This window comes from Schistocerca serialis, chromosome 4, assembly GCF_023864345.2.
Source record: "Schistocerca serialis cubense isolate TAMUIC-IGC-003099 chromosome 4, iqSchSeri2.2, whole genome shotgun sequence".
NCBI classification, from domain to species: domain Eukaryota; kingdom Metazoa; phylum Arthropoda; class Insecta; order Orthoptera; family Acrididae; genus Schistocerca; species Schistocerca serialis.
The window spans coordinates 859,805,271-859,827,609 of record NC_064641.1 but is presented as its reverse complement, the minus strand read 5'-3'; the positions used below and the strand labels follow the sequence as shown (position 1 = coordinate 859,827,609).

The 22,339-nt window shown below is 39.9% G+C and overlaps 1 protein-coding gene across 1 annotated transcript in view; it reads right to left on the bottom strand.

Moving 5' to 3' along the window:
• Window positions 1–22,339, bottom strand: part of LOC126474813 (dynein regulatory complex subunit 3-like) — an 88,653-nt gene that overhangs the window by 48,593 nt on the left and 17,721 nt on the right. The window contains exons 5-8 of the mRNA XM_050102286.1: window positions 13,054–13,194; window positions 8,803–9,189; window positions 7,753–7,777; window positions 7,336–7,536 (exon numbers count right to left, since the gene is read on the bottom strand). Of these exons, the coding sequence (XP_049958243.1) occupies window positions 7,336–7,536; window positions 7,753–7,777; window positions 8,803–9,189; window positions 13,054–13,194 (754 nt within the window). The remainder of the gene's footprint in view (window positions 1–7,335; window positions 7,537–7,752; window positions 7,778–8,802; window positions 9,190–13,053; window positions 13,195–22,339) is intronic.

Genomic DNA, 22,339 nt, shown 5'->3' with positions numbered 1-22,339 from the left:
AGCTTGACTAATGATATCACTCAGATTTTCATTAATCTTCTCTCTCTCCTTGTTAGCACATGCTGGGTCAACTGTTCTACCCTTAAAGTAAGCTCTTCTAAAGCTAGAGGTACACCTTCATAGTCTTTATTTAGTTTGTTAACAACAGTGGTAATCTTTTTTACTTTCAAACACAATTGGTTTCATGTGGCTTCAATATCTGTGTTTGCATCTGTGATTTTCCTTATCTGTGGCTCTACTCGATCATGATGGTAGCTAAAACAATCTAACTTCTGTTTTAACTCTGCAAGGTTGCTGTTAACTTCAGAAAGTACTTCATGCTTTACTTGTTGTTGTTGTTGTTGTTTTTTTTATTATTTATTTATTTTTTTTAAATCATTCAATTTTGCCCCAATTTAAATGCAAAAATTTTTTGCTGAGTTACTGAATTTCTGTGAGACCATGTCTTACAAACCCTTGAATACTTGTTTTTGTTCTTGTTTCATTATATTTAGATCTTGTGTGATGATGTTCAGATTCTGTGTCAAATTATCAATTTTTGAACTCATATCTTGTTTCATATCACTGAAATTTGTGTTGATACTACCTAATTTCGTATTTATGTTAGATAATAACTGCCATAACAGTGCGTCGGCTGTACTACAAGGGTCACTCCAAAAGAAATGCACACTATTTTTGTAAAAATACAGTTTTCATTCTGCATGTATGAAAGTTTTACAGTGTGTAGATACATCCTTCCAGCTTGTTTTCAAACTTAGTTCAACCTGTTCCTGTGAGTGGCGTCGTCACAGCATGGCTTCAAGATGACTGCTACACTTGATGTTCGTCAGAAGCAATGTGCTGTCATAGAATTCCTGTGCTGTGAAAACGAGACAGTGGGAAACATCCACAAGAGGTTGAACAAGGTGTATGGATATGCTGCTGTCAATCACAGTACAGTTAGTCGGTTGGCAAGCAGGTTACCTGATGAAAGCTGGCACGGCAATATTGAGGATTGTCCTCGCAGCAGCAGGCCTCATACTGCACACCCTCCAGACAATGTGCAGAGAGTTAAGGAATTGGTGACTGCTGACAGACGCATCACAGTGAACGAATTGTCACGCTACGTTGGAATAGGGGAAGGAAGTGTTTGCAGAATACTGAAAGTGTTGGCGTTAAAAAAGGTTTGTGCCAGGTGGGTCCCCAGGATGTTGACAGTGGCTCACAGAGAAACAAGAAAAACGGTATGCAGCAAACTTTTGGAACAGTACGAGAATGGTGGAGATGAATTTCTTGGAAGAATTGTGACAGGTGATGAAACATGGCTCCATCATTTTTCACCAGAGATGAAGAGGCAATCAATGGAGTGGCATCATGCAAATCCATCCAAGAAAAAAAAAATTCAAAACCACACCTTCTGCTGGAAAAGTTATGGCTACGGTGTTTTTCGATTCCGAAGAACTCTTGCTTGTGGACATCATTCCAAGTGGAACCACCATAAATTCTGATGCATATGTGTCGACACTGAAGAAACTTCAAGCTCGACTGAGTCATGTTTGATCACATCAGCAAAAGCAGGATGTTTTGCTGTTGCACGACAATGCACGGCCACATGTCAGTCAAAAAAACCATGGAAGCGATCACAAAACTCGGATGGACAACACTGAAACGCCCACCTTGCAGTTCTGACCTGTCTCCATGTGACTATCATCTCTTTGGGAAACTGTAAGACTTTCTTCATGAAACAAGGATTGAAGATGATGACTCCCTGTGCACACTGACAAACAGTGGCTCCAACAGGTTGGTCTAGAATTTTACCGTGCGGGCATACAGGCACTGGTTCCAAGATGGCGTAAGGCAGTTGAGAGGGATGGAAATTATGTGGAGAAACGAAAATATTGTTCCTAAAGGATGTATCTACACATTAAAACTTTCAAACATGTAGAATAAAAGATGTATTTAAAAAAAATAGTGTGCATTTCTTTTGGAGTGACCCTCATACTATGGTTGCTGTCAGCTGTACTTTCCAAGTTAATGTTTGTGTTGTGACCAAGTGGTGTTTGTAACGTGTGGTCAAAATTCATATTGGAATCGCTCTCCAATGTTTCATTCATGAGTAGTATGCAGCTCTGGGAGATGCATGACATTGTCTTGTCAGTTGTAAACATTGTCTTGTCAAGGTTATTCTGCTGTGGAGTGTCACTATCATTTGTCACACCTTAGACACTCATCTCTGACCTACTTAAACCTTCTGCAGTACATGCATGGCGCCTGAACTTCATTTGTTCAATGACACTTTCGCTATTGCTCTCAACAATGGACATATATTTTTCTGCCATGTTGTATGAAAATGCAAAAATAAAAATTTCACAATAAATGGAAAAATTTCATATGCTAATTATTACAATTGTAATTTCTATGATGTCAAAGCCTGTTTTACATCTATTATGATGTGCAAGCTATTATATTGCAGTTCTTTATGTTTTACTGACAAAGTGTATAACACTCAAAATTTCCTGTAAATTTTTCGCAAATAAAATTTCAAGGAAGGGAATAATGAGGCAAAAGTTTCCATCTACATCAAAAGAGGCCTACCAAGCGTAACCATGCAAGCAACTTGCGTAGTCATCCTACCTTTGCTGCGCCGAACAAAACAGCTTACTATGGAAACTTTTACGTAACCTGTGTCCAATTCTTATTCCTTTCCAAAATTTTCTCCTCAATTTTTACCTTTTTGCTTTACTTGCTCCCCGTCATTATTCATGTAAACAGAGAATACAGACAAATAGTTTTTATGAACAATAACTATGGCATAGAAATTTCTTACTATAATAATAGTTACAAACCCTACTTACAACCAGTGACCCCTGAAGTCGTGGCACTCAGGCTGCCAGTTGTGTTATAATAATCAGAAAAATATAATAAATACACATATGTGCATGGAAAAAAATTTAATTTAAAGTGTAGTACATTTGCATTATTTGCGAATTTTGGCTATTCGGACTTCCTCTCCGAAATTTCAATTGTAGATGTGGCAGCCAACTTCAAGGACACCATTGCATGTCAAATAAATGAAGAAAACCCTCTTTACTTGGTTCCACTTCACTTCAATAAAAATACTTAATACTGATGTTAAATATACTATTATTCATGCGCACATATGATACATTACACTTGTAATACTTCATACTTAAAGCCATACATCTTCATCGTCCTTCTACATACGAGAGAGTGTAAAACAAAATCATGTACAAAGAAAAATCAATGATGATTTTTGTCATTTGTCCGCACCTTAAAGCACATTCATAATTAATGTCTTAGCCGACACTTACGGTCGATCGCTGTTTCATTTATTTGTTTTAAATCAATGATGATTTTTGTCATTTGTCCGCACCTTAAAAGCGCATTCATAATTAATGTCTTAGCCGACACTTACGGTCGATCACTGTTTCATTTATTTGTTTTTAATAAATTTTAACTTTACCATATCTGGGGGGTTTTTCACCATGTATCTACACAACAACTGCCAGTGCAGGAGATTAAATCACAGGATCAGGTTTCCTCCTGTCAGAACAATGCCCTCTCACAAACATCTCACCCCTCTGCAATGGCAAGTGTCAGCTACTATATTGACTTCATTAACACTATGTTTCTACTGGAGGATGGAAATCAGCAATGTTATGTCCAACCAGGTATGTAAAGGTGTGGGAAGAGAGAAGAGAGGGGGGGTGAGGGGGTTGGAGGTCCTGAGATGGCCCATATCCTCAGCTTTGAAACTGGGCTAACTCCAATACACATAACACGTCATATGGTTGATCTGGCACAAAGTCACTAATACCTACTTTATGAGAATTTTTATTCTCTTTTACTTTCTGAAGTACTTTGTCGAAAATTGCATTGTTTCCCAGTTATAAGCGAAAAACCCGAAAGAGTCCCATTTTTCATGTTTTTCCAGTTTTGACCCATCCAGGCTGAAATTTTGGTGGGACTTTGAAAATTAATATTCAGCACCCTCAAAAACATCATAGAAACCTTGTCAAAAAACTTCTACAAAACTGTCTGCTATTTGGCCATTCTGAGCAGCATTTTACTGGATTACTGGCACTGTTCCTTCACTCTTTTCTGAGCATTGGTCTGTCAGTGTCAACTATGTTCCACTGCCATTGTGTCCCTCTCATTCTCTCAGAATGCTATTGTCTCCTTTGCTCCACAACCACTGTCTTTTGTCTTTCACTATTTATTACATTTCTGTCTCTCTCCCACTGCCACTTCTTCTTCTCTCTAAGCATAAAAAAGCATGAATATGTTTGCATGCCAAATTCCTTGGGAAAAATTTTAAGGGTGCTGAGAAAGGTGTATGAGGCAGCTGGTACCCCACTTTTCAGTCAAGAGTCTTTTAAAACAGCTGTACATTAGCCTTTTCTGTGCTCCAATACAAACATTTTTCCACTGGGTCTCTTATTTTTCCTGCTACAGTAGGGCATATCACTGATATGGAACACACTTTATGGGTCAAACTTTGACAGTTTACTTATGTGAAATTGAAATAATGCAAAAGAAATTCTACACCTCAGACCGGATTTTAAGTGCACAAAAATTTTGCATGAGTTTCAATACGATGACACGGGGATTCCACAACCCTTCTGATGATAATGAAGACACTTTAGAGTATATTTCTATGTGCTAGTCACTTAATAAACTACCGTTTCACTCACACCAAATATTACATGCATATCTTACATGTGCAAATAACGTAACCTTGATCCTCTGTGTCTTGGAAATGGACACAAATATCAAGATAACTTCAAGTTTTTCAAGATTGGGCTCTTAGGAATATATCACAAATAATTCATTCATTTCTGTGCATAGCCATTTTGAAATACGTGGCTTGGTTTTGGTTGAAAAAGTGATAAAAAAACTTTTTTTGTGTTCTAAGGAACTGCCCATCAACTATTGGTGTCTCTTAAGGTTTTGGAGGCCCACTGTAGACCACATCAGATGTAAAAGAACCAACCAATTTGCCCCTTTTGCCTAAGCGGGAGGAAGTGTGTTATATTAATACTTTGACCCTGTACTGTAGGACTGTGACACTTAAGAAGATCCTTCTGTTGGGTGTACAAATGGTTCCAAGCCTAAGGGCTATCCAAAACATTTGACCCTGCCTTTCTATCACCAACAGCATCTGAGATATGAGAGCTGGAATAATTGTGTGTTAAAAAATATGCACAGCATTTTGAACATATTAGGTAGTGCATCCTGTCATATAAGTATCAATTCCTGAAGTTGTTCAGTCATAGAGATGTATGCAGGTTGTCTGTGGTTGACTTGTTGAGTCAGCAGATGAACAGGAGAGGTTGGATATGTTAAATTCTACGATATTAGTTTCAGAAGGTTATGTTTAAGTACTGTACATGATACACCACTTAATAAGCTAAGAAGTTTTGTTGTAGACTTTCATGTATTTCTCTTCCGCAGTGACACATTTAGGGTTTAAGAAACCCATTGGAAAGCTCTTGTGACTAGTCTAGGCACTATACAAACATAAATCTATAAAGCATTTTCCAAGAATAAAAATTCAAGAAAGGTAACAATAAAGCTACTAACATGGTTTACAATGAATGCTGATCCATGAGATCATATTCACCACATAATCTAACAGACCACTTGACACTACAAAAATACCACAAGCAATGAACAGACTATAGTCTGTACCCCTAGTCTACACACTGATCCAAAAATATACACTTAACCACTAATGTATAATTGCAATAAACTAACAGACCTATTTATTTCTTGAATCAGAACAGTAAGGGATACATCCAGAATGGCAAATACTGTGAACTGCTAGATATGAAGGCTCAATGAAGTGATGTGAACTGGAACTGTACGTCACTTTTATCATGGGTTATCAAAATTGGGCAGAAAGCTGAAAATGTTTCAAAACTGAATCAGGGATACAGTTTTAATGTCTCTATGGTTTTGAAGAGGTACAGGATCAAATTGGCTGAGAAAAGATATTTATGGCACAACTCGACTAAAAGAAGGGATAAGTTGATATCACGCATCCTGCGTTGCCCAGAAAAGTCAATTTTATAATAGAGGAAAGTGCCGTGGGGTACAAACAGTGAAGGCAAACTGAGGCCTGACAACAGTAAGCAGATTCAAATGGATGTAGGATCCAGAAGTATACGTATATGAAAAGACTTATGTAAGATGGACAAGTGATGAGAATGCATCAAACCAGTCTTCGGACTGAAATGCAAAGCACTCAGCACAGGTAGCCTTATTAGGAAATAACAATGCAGCAATCAAAACAAGAAACAGTGAGTATACCAGCAACAACCAAGAAGTGAATATACCATGATGAATCACATACATCTTTGGATGTGTTTGTGTTTTGTTTGTAAGCATCTTTTCCTGGTGCCACAAATAACTATGGAAGTAAGTGTTGAACAAAAGTGCTGCACACAACTGGCAACTATAACACAGTCAAGGAGCAGCGTATGTCTCACTACCTAATAACTCTTCAGCCTTATCAACCATTCACCCCATCAATGTGCAGCTCACTTTTAGTCTGAGGTTGCTCATTTTTTCCAAAAGTTTTATACCTACATCACCATCCAGGCAGTGCAGTTATGATCACTGCTCACCAATACATACAAAACTGAAGATCAGAATTATGGGTTTATGGCAGCAAATTAAATGAATATAATAAATGTACACATGCTATTCTCTGAGACTGTTCTGAGACTGCATTACAAAACAGTGAAATAGAGCATTGAGATAAATGAACTAGGCCTTCACAATCATCTACTGTACCAGTATTCTTTTCTGGTATCATATACAGTGGCGAGTCATCAAGGGAAGAGCACCACTCACTTGCTGCACAAGGATATAGATATGCTTTGACACTCTGAATTGGCAGTGTAATGGATGGCTTTGAGTAAGAGCACCACTGACAATGTCAATGAGTAGTTGCAATGGAGTGAAGGAAGAAGAACTATCAAATCATCTTCTAACACCAGTTGCCTCTCTTCTCTCTTATGCTAAAAGCACAAATTATTGCCCTGCGACCTCTGTATTCAGAGATTACTGGTAGCGTATACATATTTTATTTTATTTTATTTGGTGAATATAAGATGACAATAATTCTGGATTCACTTCAGAATGTCTGGTAATCTGCTTTTTCATTTTCTGATATTTCATCAATAATTATGAATCTCTATATGATCATAAAATGTCCCTACTGTGAAGCAAACTCATTAGTGTTTACCATCACTTTGCAGATTTATATGCAGAAGCACTTACTGTAGAAAGAAAAGTGTGTACACTAGGTTCTTGATACTGTGAACTTACCGACTTCAGTTCAGGTGGCAATGAAAATGTTGGATCATCAGCTCTAACAATTGCATTGGTAAGATAACAGTTAGCATATTCTGCCAATCGTTCACTAAATATCTTCTGTATGTTACAGCATTCACTGAACAGAGCTTGAGCATCCCTGATAAACACTTCCACCAGTTGACTAAGATTGTTTTCAAAAGTTTTATTCACTTTCTGTTTGCAAAAAGAATACATGCATCAACATGGAATAAAAACTTAAATGGCACTACATAGGACTAAGTATGGATATTGAAAACATTTCATGAATATATTTGGAAAGTAGCTGTAACATACTAGATCTTGCTTATTCATAAAATACAGTAGGCCAGTAAATTAACAATTCTCAACTTCGTATACCAGGTTGTCAGATTATTTTTTTTATTACTTTGCCAATTTTGGTGCATATTCCTCATATCTATATTATACACAAAAACCATTAAAATGTAAATACATTTGAAATGAAATATATAGTCTATATAACAACAAAAATAATCAATTTTTGACAATATAATATAAATTGGTAGATAAAAAATCTAATCACCATGCAGCAGCAAGAAAACACGCACCCCTCTTCCTTCTCCTTCTACCCTTCTGCTGGAAAAAGGAACCACTGGCTCCGAAAGTTTGAATATGTTTTTATATGTGTGTTCTCCTGTTACCGCTTGGTGAGTGGAAGTATGTAGTCTGTAATTCTACTAAAAATTGACCTTAGTGATACAGTCTGTAGGTGTGAGTCTATGTCACCTGACTTTTTAAAAACTAGGACAACCTGCACATTTTTCCTATCCCATGATACATTCTTTTGCTCCAGAATCTGTCACAAACACTTGCTAGAAAAGGAGCCAGTTCTGTCCTAAAATGGATGTAGCATCTGAGAGCATCCAGTAACCTACCTATTGTTGATTGACAGTAGAATATTTTTACACCTGTCATTTTTGTACAGGAAACAAATAGGATGACAAAGAAACTAAATCACTTTCCAATTCAATGACGTATAATCTTTGTTCAAGTGGCTAGATGATATTGAGCTATTGACTGACTTTATGATTTATGATTCTAAAAGAAGATTTAGTCTTTAAATTGCATGAATACTTCTTGTACAGCTGTCCTTTTATTGAATTTGGCTGTTTTCAACTTTCGTCTCTCAACAAGGCTTCATCTTCATTACAACCTGTGATACAGATTTCTATGCTTCAGTACTAATGTATTAATTTTGCTGCTGAATGCTGACATAACTTTCCTCTTCTTCACTCTCGCTTGAAACATATTCCATTAACACATGCTCTAAAAAGCTCTTGTATTTGTGTCATTTATAAATAGGAATATTTTCCTGCCTGTTTTAGCATCTCTTTTAATGTCAACAATCACTGATGGCATAACATAATAACTAATTTCTTTCTCTATATCACTGCTGTACTTCTATTATTAATACTGTTTTACTCTATGTTTTCTTTAATGATTTTTTTTTCTGTATTATTGACAATGTTTTGCCTATAACTAGGTAGTTCCTTAGCTGACTGGGTGCTAAAACTATAGCTGGACATGGAAAATCTGTAAAAGTTTGAAGCTGAAAATAAAATTAATATGCCTAGTAAGAGAGTAGTCAGTATTCCTTGCAAACTAACCTCAAGTTGATTATTCAAAGTAAGCTCTGAAGCCATAAAATCTGTGAATGCTGAATGGCAAATACTGTTAAACTCTTCTGTACACTTCTGTGCTTGGGCATAATAGACCTTTGCATCACATTCACAATTTTCTATTGCTCTAATAGCTGCTTTCATGTTGATATATAACAATGCTTTCTTTTCAGTGAAGGTATCCCTAATCCTGAAAAAAATAAAAACAACCATTCTCATAATTTTAATTTACAAAAAAGCAAAGGTAAAAAACATCAATGTAAAATAAAATCAGACAAATGATAAGAGTCTCACATGTCTAGGTGTTGCAAATTGTGGGGATATGAAGTGAAATGATCACATACATTCAATAATATGTAAAGCAGGAGGCAGAACAGGGTTCATTTGTAGCATACTGTGAAAATTAAGTCAGTCTAGAAAGAAAATTGTATAGTGTGACAGGGCATTTTATCAAATATCCTGCTCCACTATTTTAATATTCGTACAAGCTAAAGATGATCCTGGTAGCTGATATACATTAAGTAGTGCAGAAAAAATGATCATACATTGTGCACCCCAATCTGTGTTTGAACAGAGGGTGCATCAGCAGTAACAATGAGAACAGTGGCGAGTCATCAAGGGAAGAGCACCACTCACTTGCTGCACAAGGATATAGATATGCTTTGACACTCTTAATTGGCAGTGTAATGGATGGCTTTGAGTAAGAGCACCACTGACAATGTCAATGAGGACCTGAAACAAATGAATCATTTTTTATGATAAAAAGACGGAACTTTGATGTATGGCCCACAGGTCACACATATAACATTGTGTTGAAGGTTTAGACTATTTTGATTGTAATTAAGGAGATATGTCATTTTGAGAGAGGAAGAATTTAAACTATACAGAAATTAAAGATAAGAGTTTGAAAGTTTATTTTGTAGCTCAAAATACACTCCTGGAAATGGAAAAAAGAACACATTGACACCGGTGTGTCAGACCCACCATACTTGCTCCGGACACTGCGAGAAGGCTGTACAAGCAATGATCACACGCACGCCACAGCGGACACACCAGGAACCGCGGTGTTGGCTGTCGAATGGCGCTAGCTGCGCAGCATTTGTGCACCGCCGCCGTCAGTGTCAGCCAGTTTGCCGTGGCATACGGAGCTCCATCGCAGTCTTTAACACTGGTAGCATGCCGCGACAGCGTGGACGTGAACCGTATGTGCAGTTGACGAACTTTGAGCGAGGGCGTATAGTGGGCATGCGGGAGGCCGGGTGGACGTACCGCCGAATTGCTCAACACGTGGGGCGTGAGGTCTCCACAGTACATCGATGTTGTCGCCAGTGGTCGGCGGAAGGTGCACGTGCCCGTCGACCTGGGACCGGACCGCAGCGACGCACGGATGCACGCCAAGACCGTAGGATTCTACGCAGTGCCGTAGGGGACCGCACCGCCACTTCCCAGCAAATTAGGGACACTGTTGCTCCTGGGGTATCGGCGAGGACCATTCGCAACCGTCTCCATGAAGCTGGGCTACGGTCCCGCACACCGTTAGGCCGCCTTCCACTCACGCCCCAACATCGTGCAGCCCGCCTCCAGTGGTGTCGCGACAGGCGCGAATGGAGGGACGAATGGAGACGTGTCGTCTTCAGCGATGAGAGTCGCTTCTGCCTTGGTGCCAATGATGGTCGTATGCGTGTTTGGCGCCGTGCAGGTGAGCGCCACAATCAGGACTGCATACGACCGAGGCACACAGGGCCAACACCCGGCATCATGGTGTGGGGAGCGATCTCCTACACTGGCCGTACACCACTGGTGATCGTCGAGGGGACACTGAATAGTGCACGGTACATCCAAACCGTCATCGAACCCATCGTTCTACCATTCCTAGACCGGCAAGGGAACTTGCTGTTCCAACAGGACAATGCACGTCCGCATGTATCCCGTGCCACCCAACGTGCTCTAGAAGGTGTAAGTCAACTACCCTGGCCAGCAAGATCTCCGGATCTGTCCCCCATTGAGCATGTTTGGGACTGGATGAAGCGTCGTCTCACGTGGTCTGCACGTCCAGCACGAACGCTGGTCCAACTGAGGCGCCAGGTGGAAATGGCATGGCAAGCCGTTCCACAGGACTACATCCAGCATCTCTACGATCGTCTCCATGGGAGAATAGCAGCTTGCATTGCTGCGAAAGGTGGATATACACTGTACTAGTGCCGACATTGTGCATGCTCTGTTGCCTGTGTCTATGTGCCTGTGGTTCTGTCAGTGTGATCATGTGATGTATCTGACCCCATGAATGTGTCAATAAAGTTTCCCCTTCCTGGGACAATGAATTCACGGTGTTCTTATTTCAATTTCCAGGAGTGTAGTTATTGTGACCTCATATTTCAGCAGTGTCCTACAAAGGATCGAAGTCCAGAAGAGATGAAAGTTCACACATGGCAGTGGGACCAAGCAGCTGGACCACCAGAACCATTCATAAAAGTGAATGAATGCAGGCAAAAATAATATAACGTTGAGCGACAGATCTGACATGGTAAAAGTACCAAGTGCAAGCAGCAGCTGAAGTACATTATACGGTCAAACACACCCTTTCTTTTAGCAGGGGAGTACTGTATGCACTCAAGAATGACAGCACAAATGCTCACAGGTTTGCTTGACCCATAGAAGAGCATCATGGAGTAACTGAAAAACTGAATTGGCAGGCAGTTGTCTAAAGATAGATGCCAATTATCATGCTAAAGTATACTTACAGAGTTTCAAGAACATGTATTAACTGAAGAATCTGAGAATACACTACAGCCTCCTACATATTGTTCCCAAAGAGACCATGAAGACAAGGTTAGGCTGATTGTACTGCATATAGAGCCATTTAACCACACAGGAATGGAATGGAAAAAAAACCTAATATGTGATACAGCAGGAAGTACCTTCTGCAATGTAGAGTATGTACGTAAATTTTGATACAGATATGAGGGATCAGAAGAACCACTTCTTAAGCCAGAAACTGTGCAATTAAATTGTGGAACTGTAATCACACAAAATATGAAGCAACTGCACTGGTCTCTGCTGTGGTGTTGCATAATTTGACAACAAGATATTGGTTTGCTACTGGTCTGAATTGTCTTTGGTGATCCATTTAGACTGATAGAGGAAAGAGACAGATTTAGTGCACCATATATCTGGAAGTCAGGCAGACTTCAGGAAGTTATTCTAAGAGCAGTGGGAAGGATTTTCAACAGTGTCAATGTTAGTCCAGTGCCTGATTTAAAGCAGCAACCTTGCCACTGAAGATGAAGTCCTGTGTAGTGTACCCAGCATACTCACTGCTTTTGGTAGGTTTTCATTCCATTTGAGCGAAACTACAGTTTTATGCATTGTCCATTAGTTGCACTGATCAGCTTGGGTTCTTTGTCTGGCCAACTGAATTATTCATCAGCAACTTTTCTAGCTGTTGCATCTACCTTTCCCCACTCTAAACACACACACACACACACACACACACACACACACACACACGCATTATATGAAGGGTGGTCCACAGGTTTGAAATCACCCTTCAATACAAAAACACATGGATGTATAGGAATTTAAAGTGGAACAGTATGAGATAGGAGAGAGAAAACCTGTGAGGCTATGTTAGTAACATGACAGCCATTTTGGGAGCCTCCACCTTTGATACAAATAAAATTTTCAGATGGAAATAGGGTCATGTGACATATAAGACAACTGAAGAATTAAACTAGAAAAACAACGGCAATTTTCATTTGAAGATTCAAATCTGCCACCATGTTTGTTACATAGATGCATACATACACACAGGTCCCATCCTCTCTCATCTCATACTACTTAGCTTTAAGTTTTTGTTTATCCATCCATTTTTGTTTTAAAAGAGTGGTTCCACAACTATGGAGTACTTTTACAAATGGCACTATATTATTTAAAAGTATTCATAAGCTGTATACTGCAGGGTATAAGGGCCAAATCATAATCTAAGCCTATAACAGTAAGTGGAGAAACAGTGTTGTATTAGTTGGGAAGCATGCAAGAGATAGAAGTAACAAACCTTTCTAATTGTTTTGCATTTTTATCTTTGGCGTCTTCCACACATCTACTGAACTGTTCTATTTCAGCTTCCCTGATCTTATACTGTTTCAGACCCAGGTCAAACAATTTCTGCGTAATGGCACAAAACTCATCATGAAATCATATTTGCATTAAGGAAAATATTTTCTTCAACTACATCATCTGGCAAATTTCTTCAAACAAATGAACACACACAAACACACACACACACACACACACACACACACACACAGAGTCAAAGGTAACTTTGTGTAACTTTTTCCTTATTATTAATGTATTTATGTAGTAATACTGAGTACAAAGTTATAACATTCTCAGTTTAGCACTCCATTGGCTGGATTCTCAGTTTAATGTTTGCTACATCTATTTGCCAAAGCAATTCATCATTGTAGTATTACAACTGAATAATAAATACAAGTAAGTCAAGTAACATCACAGTTCACTAATCATTATTCTGACCACAGTGAGTGTCACTACAGAGTTATAAGACAAATTTAGGATTTCAATACAGACAGCTGGTCATTAAAAGTGTGATACCAGGAAGGATAAATAGTAACAAAATTTTACTTACTGTATGTATACTACAGGATGAATATGTGATAAAATTTGTAAGGGATTTTGGTGCAAAATCAAGTACACAGAGCTACCATCTCTGATCAGTAACAATGGCTGTAACCCAGCTGAGGGCAGAGTCAAAGTAAGCTTGGATGACAAAACAGATAATTCTATGCTGCTTCTACTCTGTGTCTGAGTTCATCAATCATAGTGTCAGACAAGTAATAGTATTTCCATCTATTGGCAACCCAAGACCAGATGTTTTCAGTGAGTGACAGATCAAGAAAATATGCTAGCTTCAACAACAGTTGAACAGCCCCTGCATCAAGATATGTCAGGATGGCATGGGCAATATGGGGTCTTCCATTATCTAGCTGAAAGATTATGTCATGGAGATCCTGAAGATAGGGGATGGCCACTGACTTTAATGCATCAGAAATATAATCCCTCCTGTCAAAATTATTGTTTGTGAATCAGAAGTGATTATATTGTGTATCAAATGGCACTGCCCACCATCACACCAGACGCTGGGCATGTATGAAGATGACAATCTGCCAATATTCATTCTCCTTGAAGATGCTGTATGCAGGACTGGAATTTGTCTGAAAAGACAATGTGGTGCCATGCACGCAAACCGAGTAGTACATACCATGTCAAGGGAGGCCGAGGGCGTAGCAATGGTCATTGTGCCAATGGTGAGTGGTTCTTCAGAATTCGATGCACCGTCACTGTCCTTGTAGATATTTGTATTACTCCAAATGTGTCCTCTTTCTGACTCAAAATGTGTCATAGCTGTATGGTTATGCACAGCCTACTGAACATACTGGTCTACAATATAAGGAGAAGAATAGATTGCTACTCACTGTAATGATAACATGTTGAGTTGTGACACGCACAATGAAAGACAGTTACTCATTTAGCTTTAGGCTAAAACCTGGTTCAGAAAAGGAAACACACACATTCATTCACACAAGCATGCACACATGACTACCATCTCCAGCAGCTTGTACTGGAATGCAACTGTAACAAGGAATGAAAGCAGGAATCTGGAGGCGGCAGGGAAAGGAAAGGGATAACACGGTACGGATGGGAGGAGAAAAAGAGCCCTGTCTGGTGGAGTGTGCAGAGACTAGATGGAGGCATTACAAGACTGCCACCAATACAACAAAAGGAGGCTTGGTGGGCAGGGGGGGAGGGGGGGGGCATGGAAGCAGGGAGGGGGGAAAAGCAGAGAAAGAGAGGAGCAGGAAAGGGGAAAGACTAGAGTGTGCATTGGCAAAGCGTGGAACAGAACGAGAGTGAGGGGATGTGAATAGGGAGATGGTGGTAGGACAGATGGGGCAGAAACTGTGGCGTGGAAGGTGTCGGAACAGTAATTTGCCGTAGGGTAAGGCTGAGATAATTTTTAGAGTGGAGAATGTGTTGTAAGGATAACTCCCATCCACAAAGTTCAGAAAAGCTGATGGTGGTGGAGAGGGTCCAGGTGGCCCTGGTTGTGAGTAGCTATTGGAATCAACCATGTTATGTCCTGCAAGCTGTGCCAGAGAGTGGTCTGCTTTGCTCTCAGCCACAGTTTGGCAGTGGTTGTTCATTCTGTGGACAGCTGGTTGGTAATGATACCAATATCAAAAGCTGTGCAATGATTCCAGCAGAGCTGATATATGACATGTCTGGTTTCACAAGTGGCCTGGTCCTTGATGGGGTAGGATAAGCTTCTGACAGCACTGCTGGATGGGAGGATTGGGCAGGTCTTGGACCTGGATCCAGTTGGCCCAGGTTGTGAAGCAGTCGCTGAAATCAAGCACATTATGTTCAGCTGTATGTTTGTGGCACGGTGGTCCTGTTTTGCTCTAGGCCAGAGTTTGGCAGTGGCTGTTCATCCTGGTGGTCAGCTGGGTCACAGTCATACGAATACAAAAAACTGTGCAGTGATTGCAGTGATTGCATAATTGATGCCACTCCCAACACTAACCCCAACCCCTTGCCATAGAGATCATATCCCTGTGGTAGACGCAGGTTAAAGACCTGCTCAACCCACTCACCCAGCACTTCCCATACCAGTCCTGTCACAGGCTTATCCTACCCCATCACAGGCCTGGCCGCCTTGAAAGCAGACATGTCATATACCAGCTCTACTGCAATCATTGCACAGTTTTTATACTGGTATGACTACCAATCGACTGACCAAAAGGATGAACAGCCACCGCCAGACTGTGATCAAAAGGTTGTACTTTTCACCTGCATAGCACTGAAGAAACTGGCAGGAAGTTACAACACGTTGCTGTTTTCTCGAGAACCATCTTACACACACCTTTTGAAATTTCAACATTTCTGGTGAATTGCACTTCGAGAAACCTGTTCAACCTTTGCGACTGTCTCTTTCTGAATTGGCAGTCTCCACTTCTTTCCTCGTCATGAATTTCAGTACGACCACATGCAAACTCTCTACACCACTTGTGGACATTTTTGACATCTGTATATGACTCTCCATACAATTCCCATCAACTGCCAATGAACGTTGATTGGTTTAACACCTTTTGTACTTAAAAACTGAATAATTGCATGAACTTTGCACCTGGTGCTAATGGCTAATGAGAGCTTCTTCATTACAACTGGTTGCCAAGCCAAGACTGAAAGCTCTAGTGGATATGCAGTGATTTCTGTAGAGAGTGGAGGGAGCAAGGAAAATAACAGTGTGGCCAAACACTATGCAAACAGTTCAGTTTCCTTGTCACCCGCATCACTTTGGAGACGTTACTTTTGGGATAACCTTCTTAACAAGCTTTATTTCAATGGCTGGGCCAACAGAAATTGTTATAGAGGGTTTAATATGGACTCCAAACCATGGTTCAACTCAGTATTTTTCACATTAACACACATTGTCAAAGGTAAAAGAAGTGACAAGTGACAGACAATACTACTAACCAGAGATCGAACATGAGACTTTCGGATCCATAATACCCACTGAGCTACACTAATATATCTGTATATTTTTTCTGTTGTTGCCCTTTATTGAATACCATATTCTTTCAACCATGCAAATCTTACATTGGCTAAGTTGATGCACTGCCAATGAAATTTTATACTTCAATGATGTGTGCTCTCAGCTAGTATTCAAGAGTGCCAGGTTTTATGGATCTTAGAATGAGAGTTGGGAGATTATTAGTGAGACAAAACTGAGACTTCCAAAAGTATTATAAATAATTCTATAAACCAAGCCAGTAAAATTAAAATTGTTGAATGTTTTACTTAATTTCAATTAGTACTTTGTCTCTACATATTCACTTCTGGGCCATCTGGATCGTCTTTTCCAGCACCAGGTTTTCTGAACTGCACAAATGGGAGTTATTCTTAAAACACATTCTCCATTCTTGAAATTATCCTGACCTCAACCAGCAGTGTGGTGAACGACACTCTCCATCCAACAGTGTCCACCCCTCTGTTCTATCACCATCTCCCTATTCACATCCCCTCATTCTCATTGTGTGCCGCCCTCTGTCAAAGCACCTGCCCGTCTTTCCCCTTCCCTGTTCCTCTCGTTTTCTGCCTCCTTCCCCCCCCCCCCTTCCCCAACTGCCCCCCCCCCCCCCCCCCCCCCCAGCCTCCTGACACTGTACTTGGTGGCAGTCTTCAAATGCCTCCATCTAGTCCCTGCGCACTCCACCATACAGCGCTCTTTTCTCCCTCCACCCATTCCCTGCTATCCCTTCCCATTCCCCGCCACTCCAAACTGCTGCTTTCCTTCCACATGACAGCTACATCACAGTCCAAGCTGCCAGATATTGGGGTCATGGGTGTGTGAAGTGTGCTTGCATGTATGAATGAGTGTGTGTGTGTGTGTGTGTGTGTGTGTGTGTGTGTGTGTGTGTGTGTGTGTGTTTCCTGTACTGAAGAAAGCTTTATGTGTTAAGTATCTCTTCATTGTGCCTGTCTGCAACTCAACATGTCATCTGTACAGTGAGCAGAAATCTGTATTTTCCTTATACTGTTGATATTTCATCCTAGAATTTCCACTGTTTGTTATCAATATTTGAGATTTAAAGTATGCCCATCATCAACCAGAAGGTTAGTTTAAACACCACAGTGCTTTAGTCAACATGGATCCGTTGCAGGTGGTATGACACTATGTTCCTCCAACATCTGTACAGAAACAGTTAAAGAGGGTTTAATATGGACTCAAAACTGTGATTCAACTCAGTATTTTTCACATTAGCAAACATTGTCACAGGTGAAAGAAGTGACAAGCGACAGAGAAGACTACCAACCAGAGATCGAACATGAGACTTTTGGATCCATAACACCCACTGAGCTACACTAACATACCTGCATATTTTTTCTGTTAATGCCCTGTACTGAATACCTCATGCTTTCATTCATGAAAATCTTAGAAGGACTAATTTGGTGTACTACCAATGAAATTTTATACTTCAAGGATGTGTGTTGTCAGCTAGTATTCAAGATTGGCAGGTTTTGTGGATCTTAGAATGAGATTTAGGAAATTATTAGTGAGTGAGACAAAATTGAGACTTCCAAAAGTATTAGGAATAATTCTATAAAATGACCCAGTAAAATTAAAATTGTCGAATGTTTTATTTAATTTTAATTAGTATTCTTTGTCTCTGCATATAAGAAATGCATTCACTTTCATGTAATTCACACAGTGCTTTAAGCATGGACAATACACAGCTATGTGATGCCTATTATCAGACGAGTGTTAGGTGTTTACCTCAGAAAAGAGAAATGCTTACATGAAGCAAACTAATAATGGGACCAATCTTATTTGAGTTTGATTGTAATGGTCAAGGTGTGTCATCCAATTGAATGCCTGTAAAATAAAACAGCTGATTCATGATTTCTCCCCTTTTATGGGGCAGGGAGGGAGGGAACGGGGGGAGGGAGGGGGGGGGGGGGGGGAGAAAGAAAGCTTAAAGCGGTCCTTTCCCCAGGATCACTTTGTTGACTAACAAACCAGAAAATCTGAAGCACATATAAAAAGAGCTAATACCCATTCTGATGTGTTAATCTTGTTCATCTCCTTATCATTTGAGCTCTTATTTTGTTTCACTCTCAGTGCAAGGTAATTATTATTACCTTACATGCTATTCTTTAAACTCAGCAATACAATTACCCATATACAACTTAAAGGTCAACAATTGAAATTATAAAAATGAGAACTACAATTGACAACTCATTCCATGTAGGCTTTCACGGCCGGCGTCTTCATCAGTAAACACTTCCGGGCTAAGTTGCCGTGGTCGATCTGTAGAACTTCTTCGCCCTGACGTTTCGTTCTCAACTACGGAGAACATCTTCCGAGGTGAGTCAACGACTGGCTGTTAGGAGCTGGGGCTGCCGCTTATATGGATATCGTAGGGGGCGCCACCACATGTCACGTGGCGTTGATGTGCAGCTGTCTCTGACTATCGTCTGTTCTCTCGATTGTAGGCAATCGATTGTCACGTGATTGATACAACGTCGACCGCCATATCTTATCCAATTTTAATCCTTCTTCGTTACGATTAAAATTGTATTGATGTTTGTGGATTTCAATTGCCTCTCTATACATATACATATACATACGTGTATAATAGTGCGACGTCCTCGCTAGCACGCTTGTTTCACCAAATTTTTATTTTGTGATCTCCATCCTTAAAAACATGTTCCGCTACTGCCGATTTGTCGATATGTCCCAAGCGACAGTTTCTTTTGTGCTCCGTCAACCGTGTATTGGTGCTTGTTTTTGTAGTTCCTATGTAAACCCTGCCATAACTACACGGAATTTTATATACCCCTGGGGTGGCTAGGGGGTGACGAGCATCTTTTGTTGATCTTAGGCATTAGGAGACAGCAACAACCATCAGCTGGAAAAGTATTTCTTCCGTTCATCCATAATATCACGGATCGCATTGGGAAGGTACTAGCCAAGTTTCAGGTAGAGACCATTTTTAGACCTACTAAGAAAATTAGTGAATGCCTAAGATCAACAAAAGATGCTCGTCACCCCCTAGCCACCCCAGGGGTATATAAAATTCCGTGTAGTTGTGGCAGGGTTTACATAGGAACTACAAAAACAAGCATTAATACATGGTTGACGGAGCACAAAAGAAACTGTCGCTTGGGACATATCGACAAATCGGCAGTAGCGGAACATGTTTTTAAGGATGGAGATCACGAAATAAAAATTTGGTGAAACAAGCGTGCTAGCGAGGACGTCGCACTATTATACACATGTGTATAGAGAGGCAGTTGAAATCCACAAACATCAATACAATTTTAATCGTAAAGAAGAAGGATTAAAATTGGATAAGATATGGCGGTCGACGTTGTATCAATCACGTGACAATCGATTGCCTACAATCGAGAGAACAGACGATAGTCAGAGATAGCTGCACTTCGACGCCACGTGACGTGTGGTGGCGCCCCCTACGATATCCATATAAGCGGTGGCCCCAGCTCCTAGCAGCCAGTCGTTGACTCACCTCGGAAGATGTTCCCCGTAGTTGAGAACGAAACGTCAGGGAGAAGAAGTTCTACAGATTGACCACGGCAACTTAGCCCGAAGTGTTTACTGATGATGACAATTGACAACTGTAAGCAGGACAGATAACTAGACTGTCAAATCGGGTAAGAGCAGCTATCTGTAGTCTATATGTCACCAATAATTTCATATCTGTGCAGACTGGACAAAAAAAAGTGTTCATTCATTCATTCACACATCATTTTCCATCAATTCCATCATGAAAAAGAGCATTCAGGGATGTGGAATGAGTTAAGCTATTCATTAGCAGGCAGAAGCAACCACTTCTGGGTACTTTTGTAAAATAAACTAACAATGAATTATGACTAGTGCTAATCTACTCAAACTGATAATTATGGTAATTAATTCTAGATTACTGTATTTTATGAGAAAAACAACTACTTTGAAAATAAGACACCACTCCTTCCATACTCTGAATTATTATCTGACACTTCATACAAAGCATTTTAATTTTCCACACAGCACTATTAGCTGTCTGTACGCTGGTTAAACAAGAATCTATCTGATGTAATTATTAAAGTCAATATAATGTAATTGGATAGACAAAAGAGTCTACTCACCAAGTGGCAGTAGGAGAATGCACACACAAAAAGGTTTAACTTATGCAAGCTTCTAGAGCCAGTGGCTCCTTCTTCCAGCAGAGGAGTTGAAGGGGAAGGAAGAGGGGTAAAGGAAAAGGACTAGAGAGGTTTAGAGAATGGGGTACAGTTTAGAAATGTTACCCAGAACCTCGATTCAGGAGAAACTTACCATACAGAATGAGAAGGAAAGAGTGATTGTTGGGGACTGCACCAGACGAGATTTGAAAACCTGAGAGCTTGAAGGTGGAAGACAGGGTAATTTGCAAGACAGAGATTACCACTAAAACATCATGCATGAAGTAATAAGAGCAAAAAGCTAAATGCATGTAACAGAGGTGGGAGGGAGGATGCGAAAAATGATTTAAGCTCTCAGGTTTGCAAATCTCGTCTGGTGCAGTCCACAGCAATCAGTCTTTCCTTCTCATCCTGTCAGGTAAGTCTCCCCTGACCCGGGATTCTGGGTGACTTACCATCCTCTCGAAAAGGATTATTTGAAGAAACAGTGTAGATTAATTTGTAAATACATCCACTCCATCATGGTATTTTCAATTAATACCAAGAGTGAATCTAGGATGAGTTGTGCAATTCACAACAACAATACTACTTCTTCCTCCCCTCCCTTCATGGATTAGCTGATTTCACCTGTTAGAATCAAAAAGGCCAAGCCATCTCTTCCATGATCTTCCCCTCTGTCTTCTCCTTCTAGATTTGCAGTCTGTTCGATCTATTTTCTCATGCTCCGAATCAACTTGTGATCCATTCCTAGTTTCTTCATTTCTGAAATGATCTTCTCTGGTGCGACCTTTAACACTATAGAAACATCTCATTTCCACAGGCCAGATCCTGCTCATACCCTTTTGCATGGAAACCCTAGTTTCAGATCCATAATGCATTGTAGATACTGCCAAGACTTTGTAAAACTTGATCTGTTTCTCTTTTGCGGCTTTTTTGTAGCATATTTCTAATTCTTCCATGGGTTGAAATAAACTTTAGGATCTTGCTATCAACTACATCTTTGGAACTTCATCTCATGTTAACAGCCAAGATACTGAAAGTGGGTTAACTGTTCCACTTTTAAAATATTTGTTACAACTGTATATCTTACTGATGATTTTCTCTTGTTTTATTAATGGAGATGTTAATGTTACATTTAGAAGCCAACAAATTAATATGACAAATGGCTCATTGAAGATTATCTTCATTTTCTTGGATTACTGTTTGATCATCTGTGCATAATAGAGTATTTAAACATTTCTCTCTATTGTTCTTTACACCATAGCAGCCAAATCAAGCACAAACATCACATGCATACTATGAAGCAGCACACACTCAGAATTAGCAGTTACAGCAATTATATTTATTTAGGCTGTAGTTTTCTCTTTTTGGTTCATGTGCCTCATTAATTTGAATGCTACTGACTGCTCTCCATAAACGTAATTTTAAATTTTGTTAACGAAAAATTTCAATGATTCCTGCTGCTTTGTCCTGGTTATATTTCTGGGTATATTTCTTTTCTTGCAATGTGTCAGAAGATGATCTTGAGAGTGTGACTGAAGATAAATATTATGCATTTGTGTGCTTCTCGTTTTTCC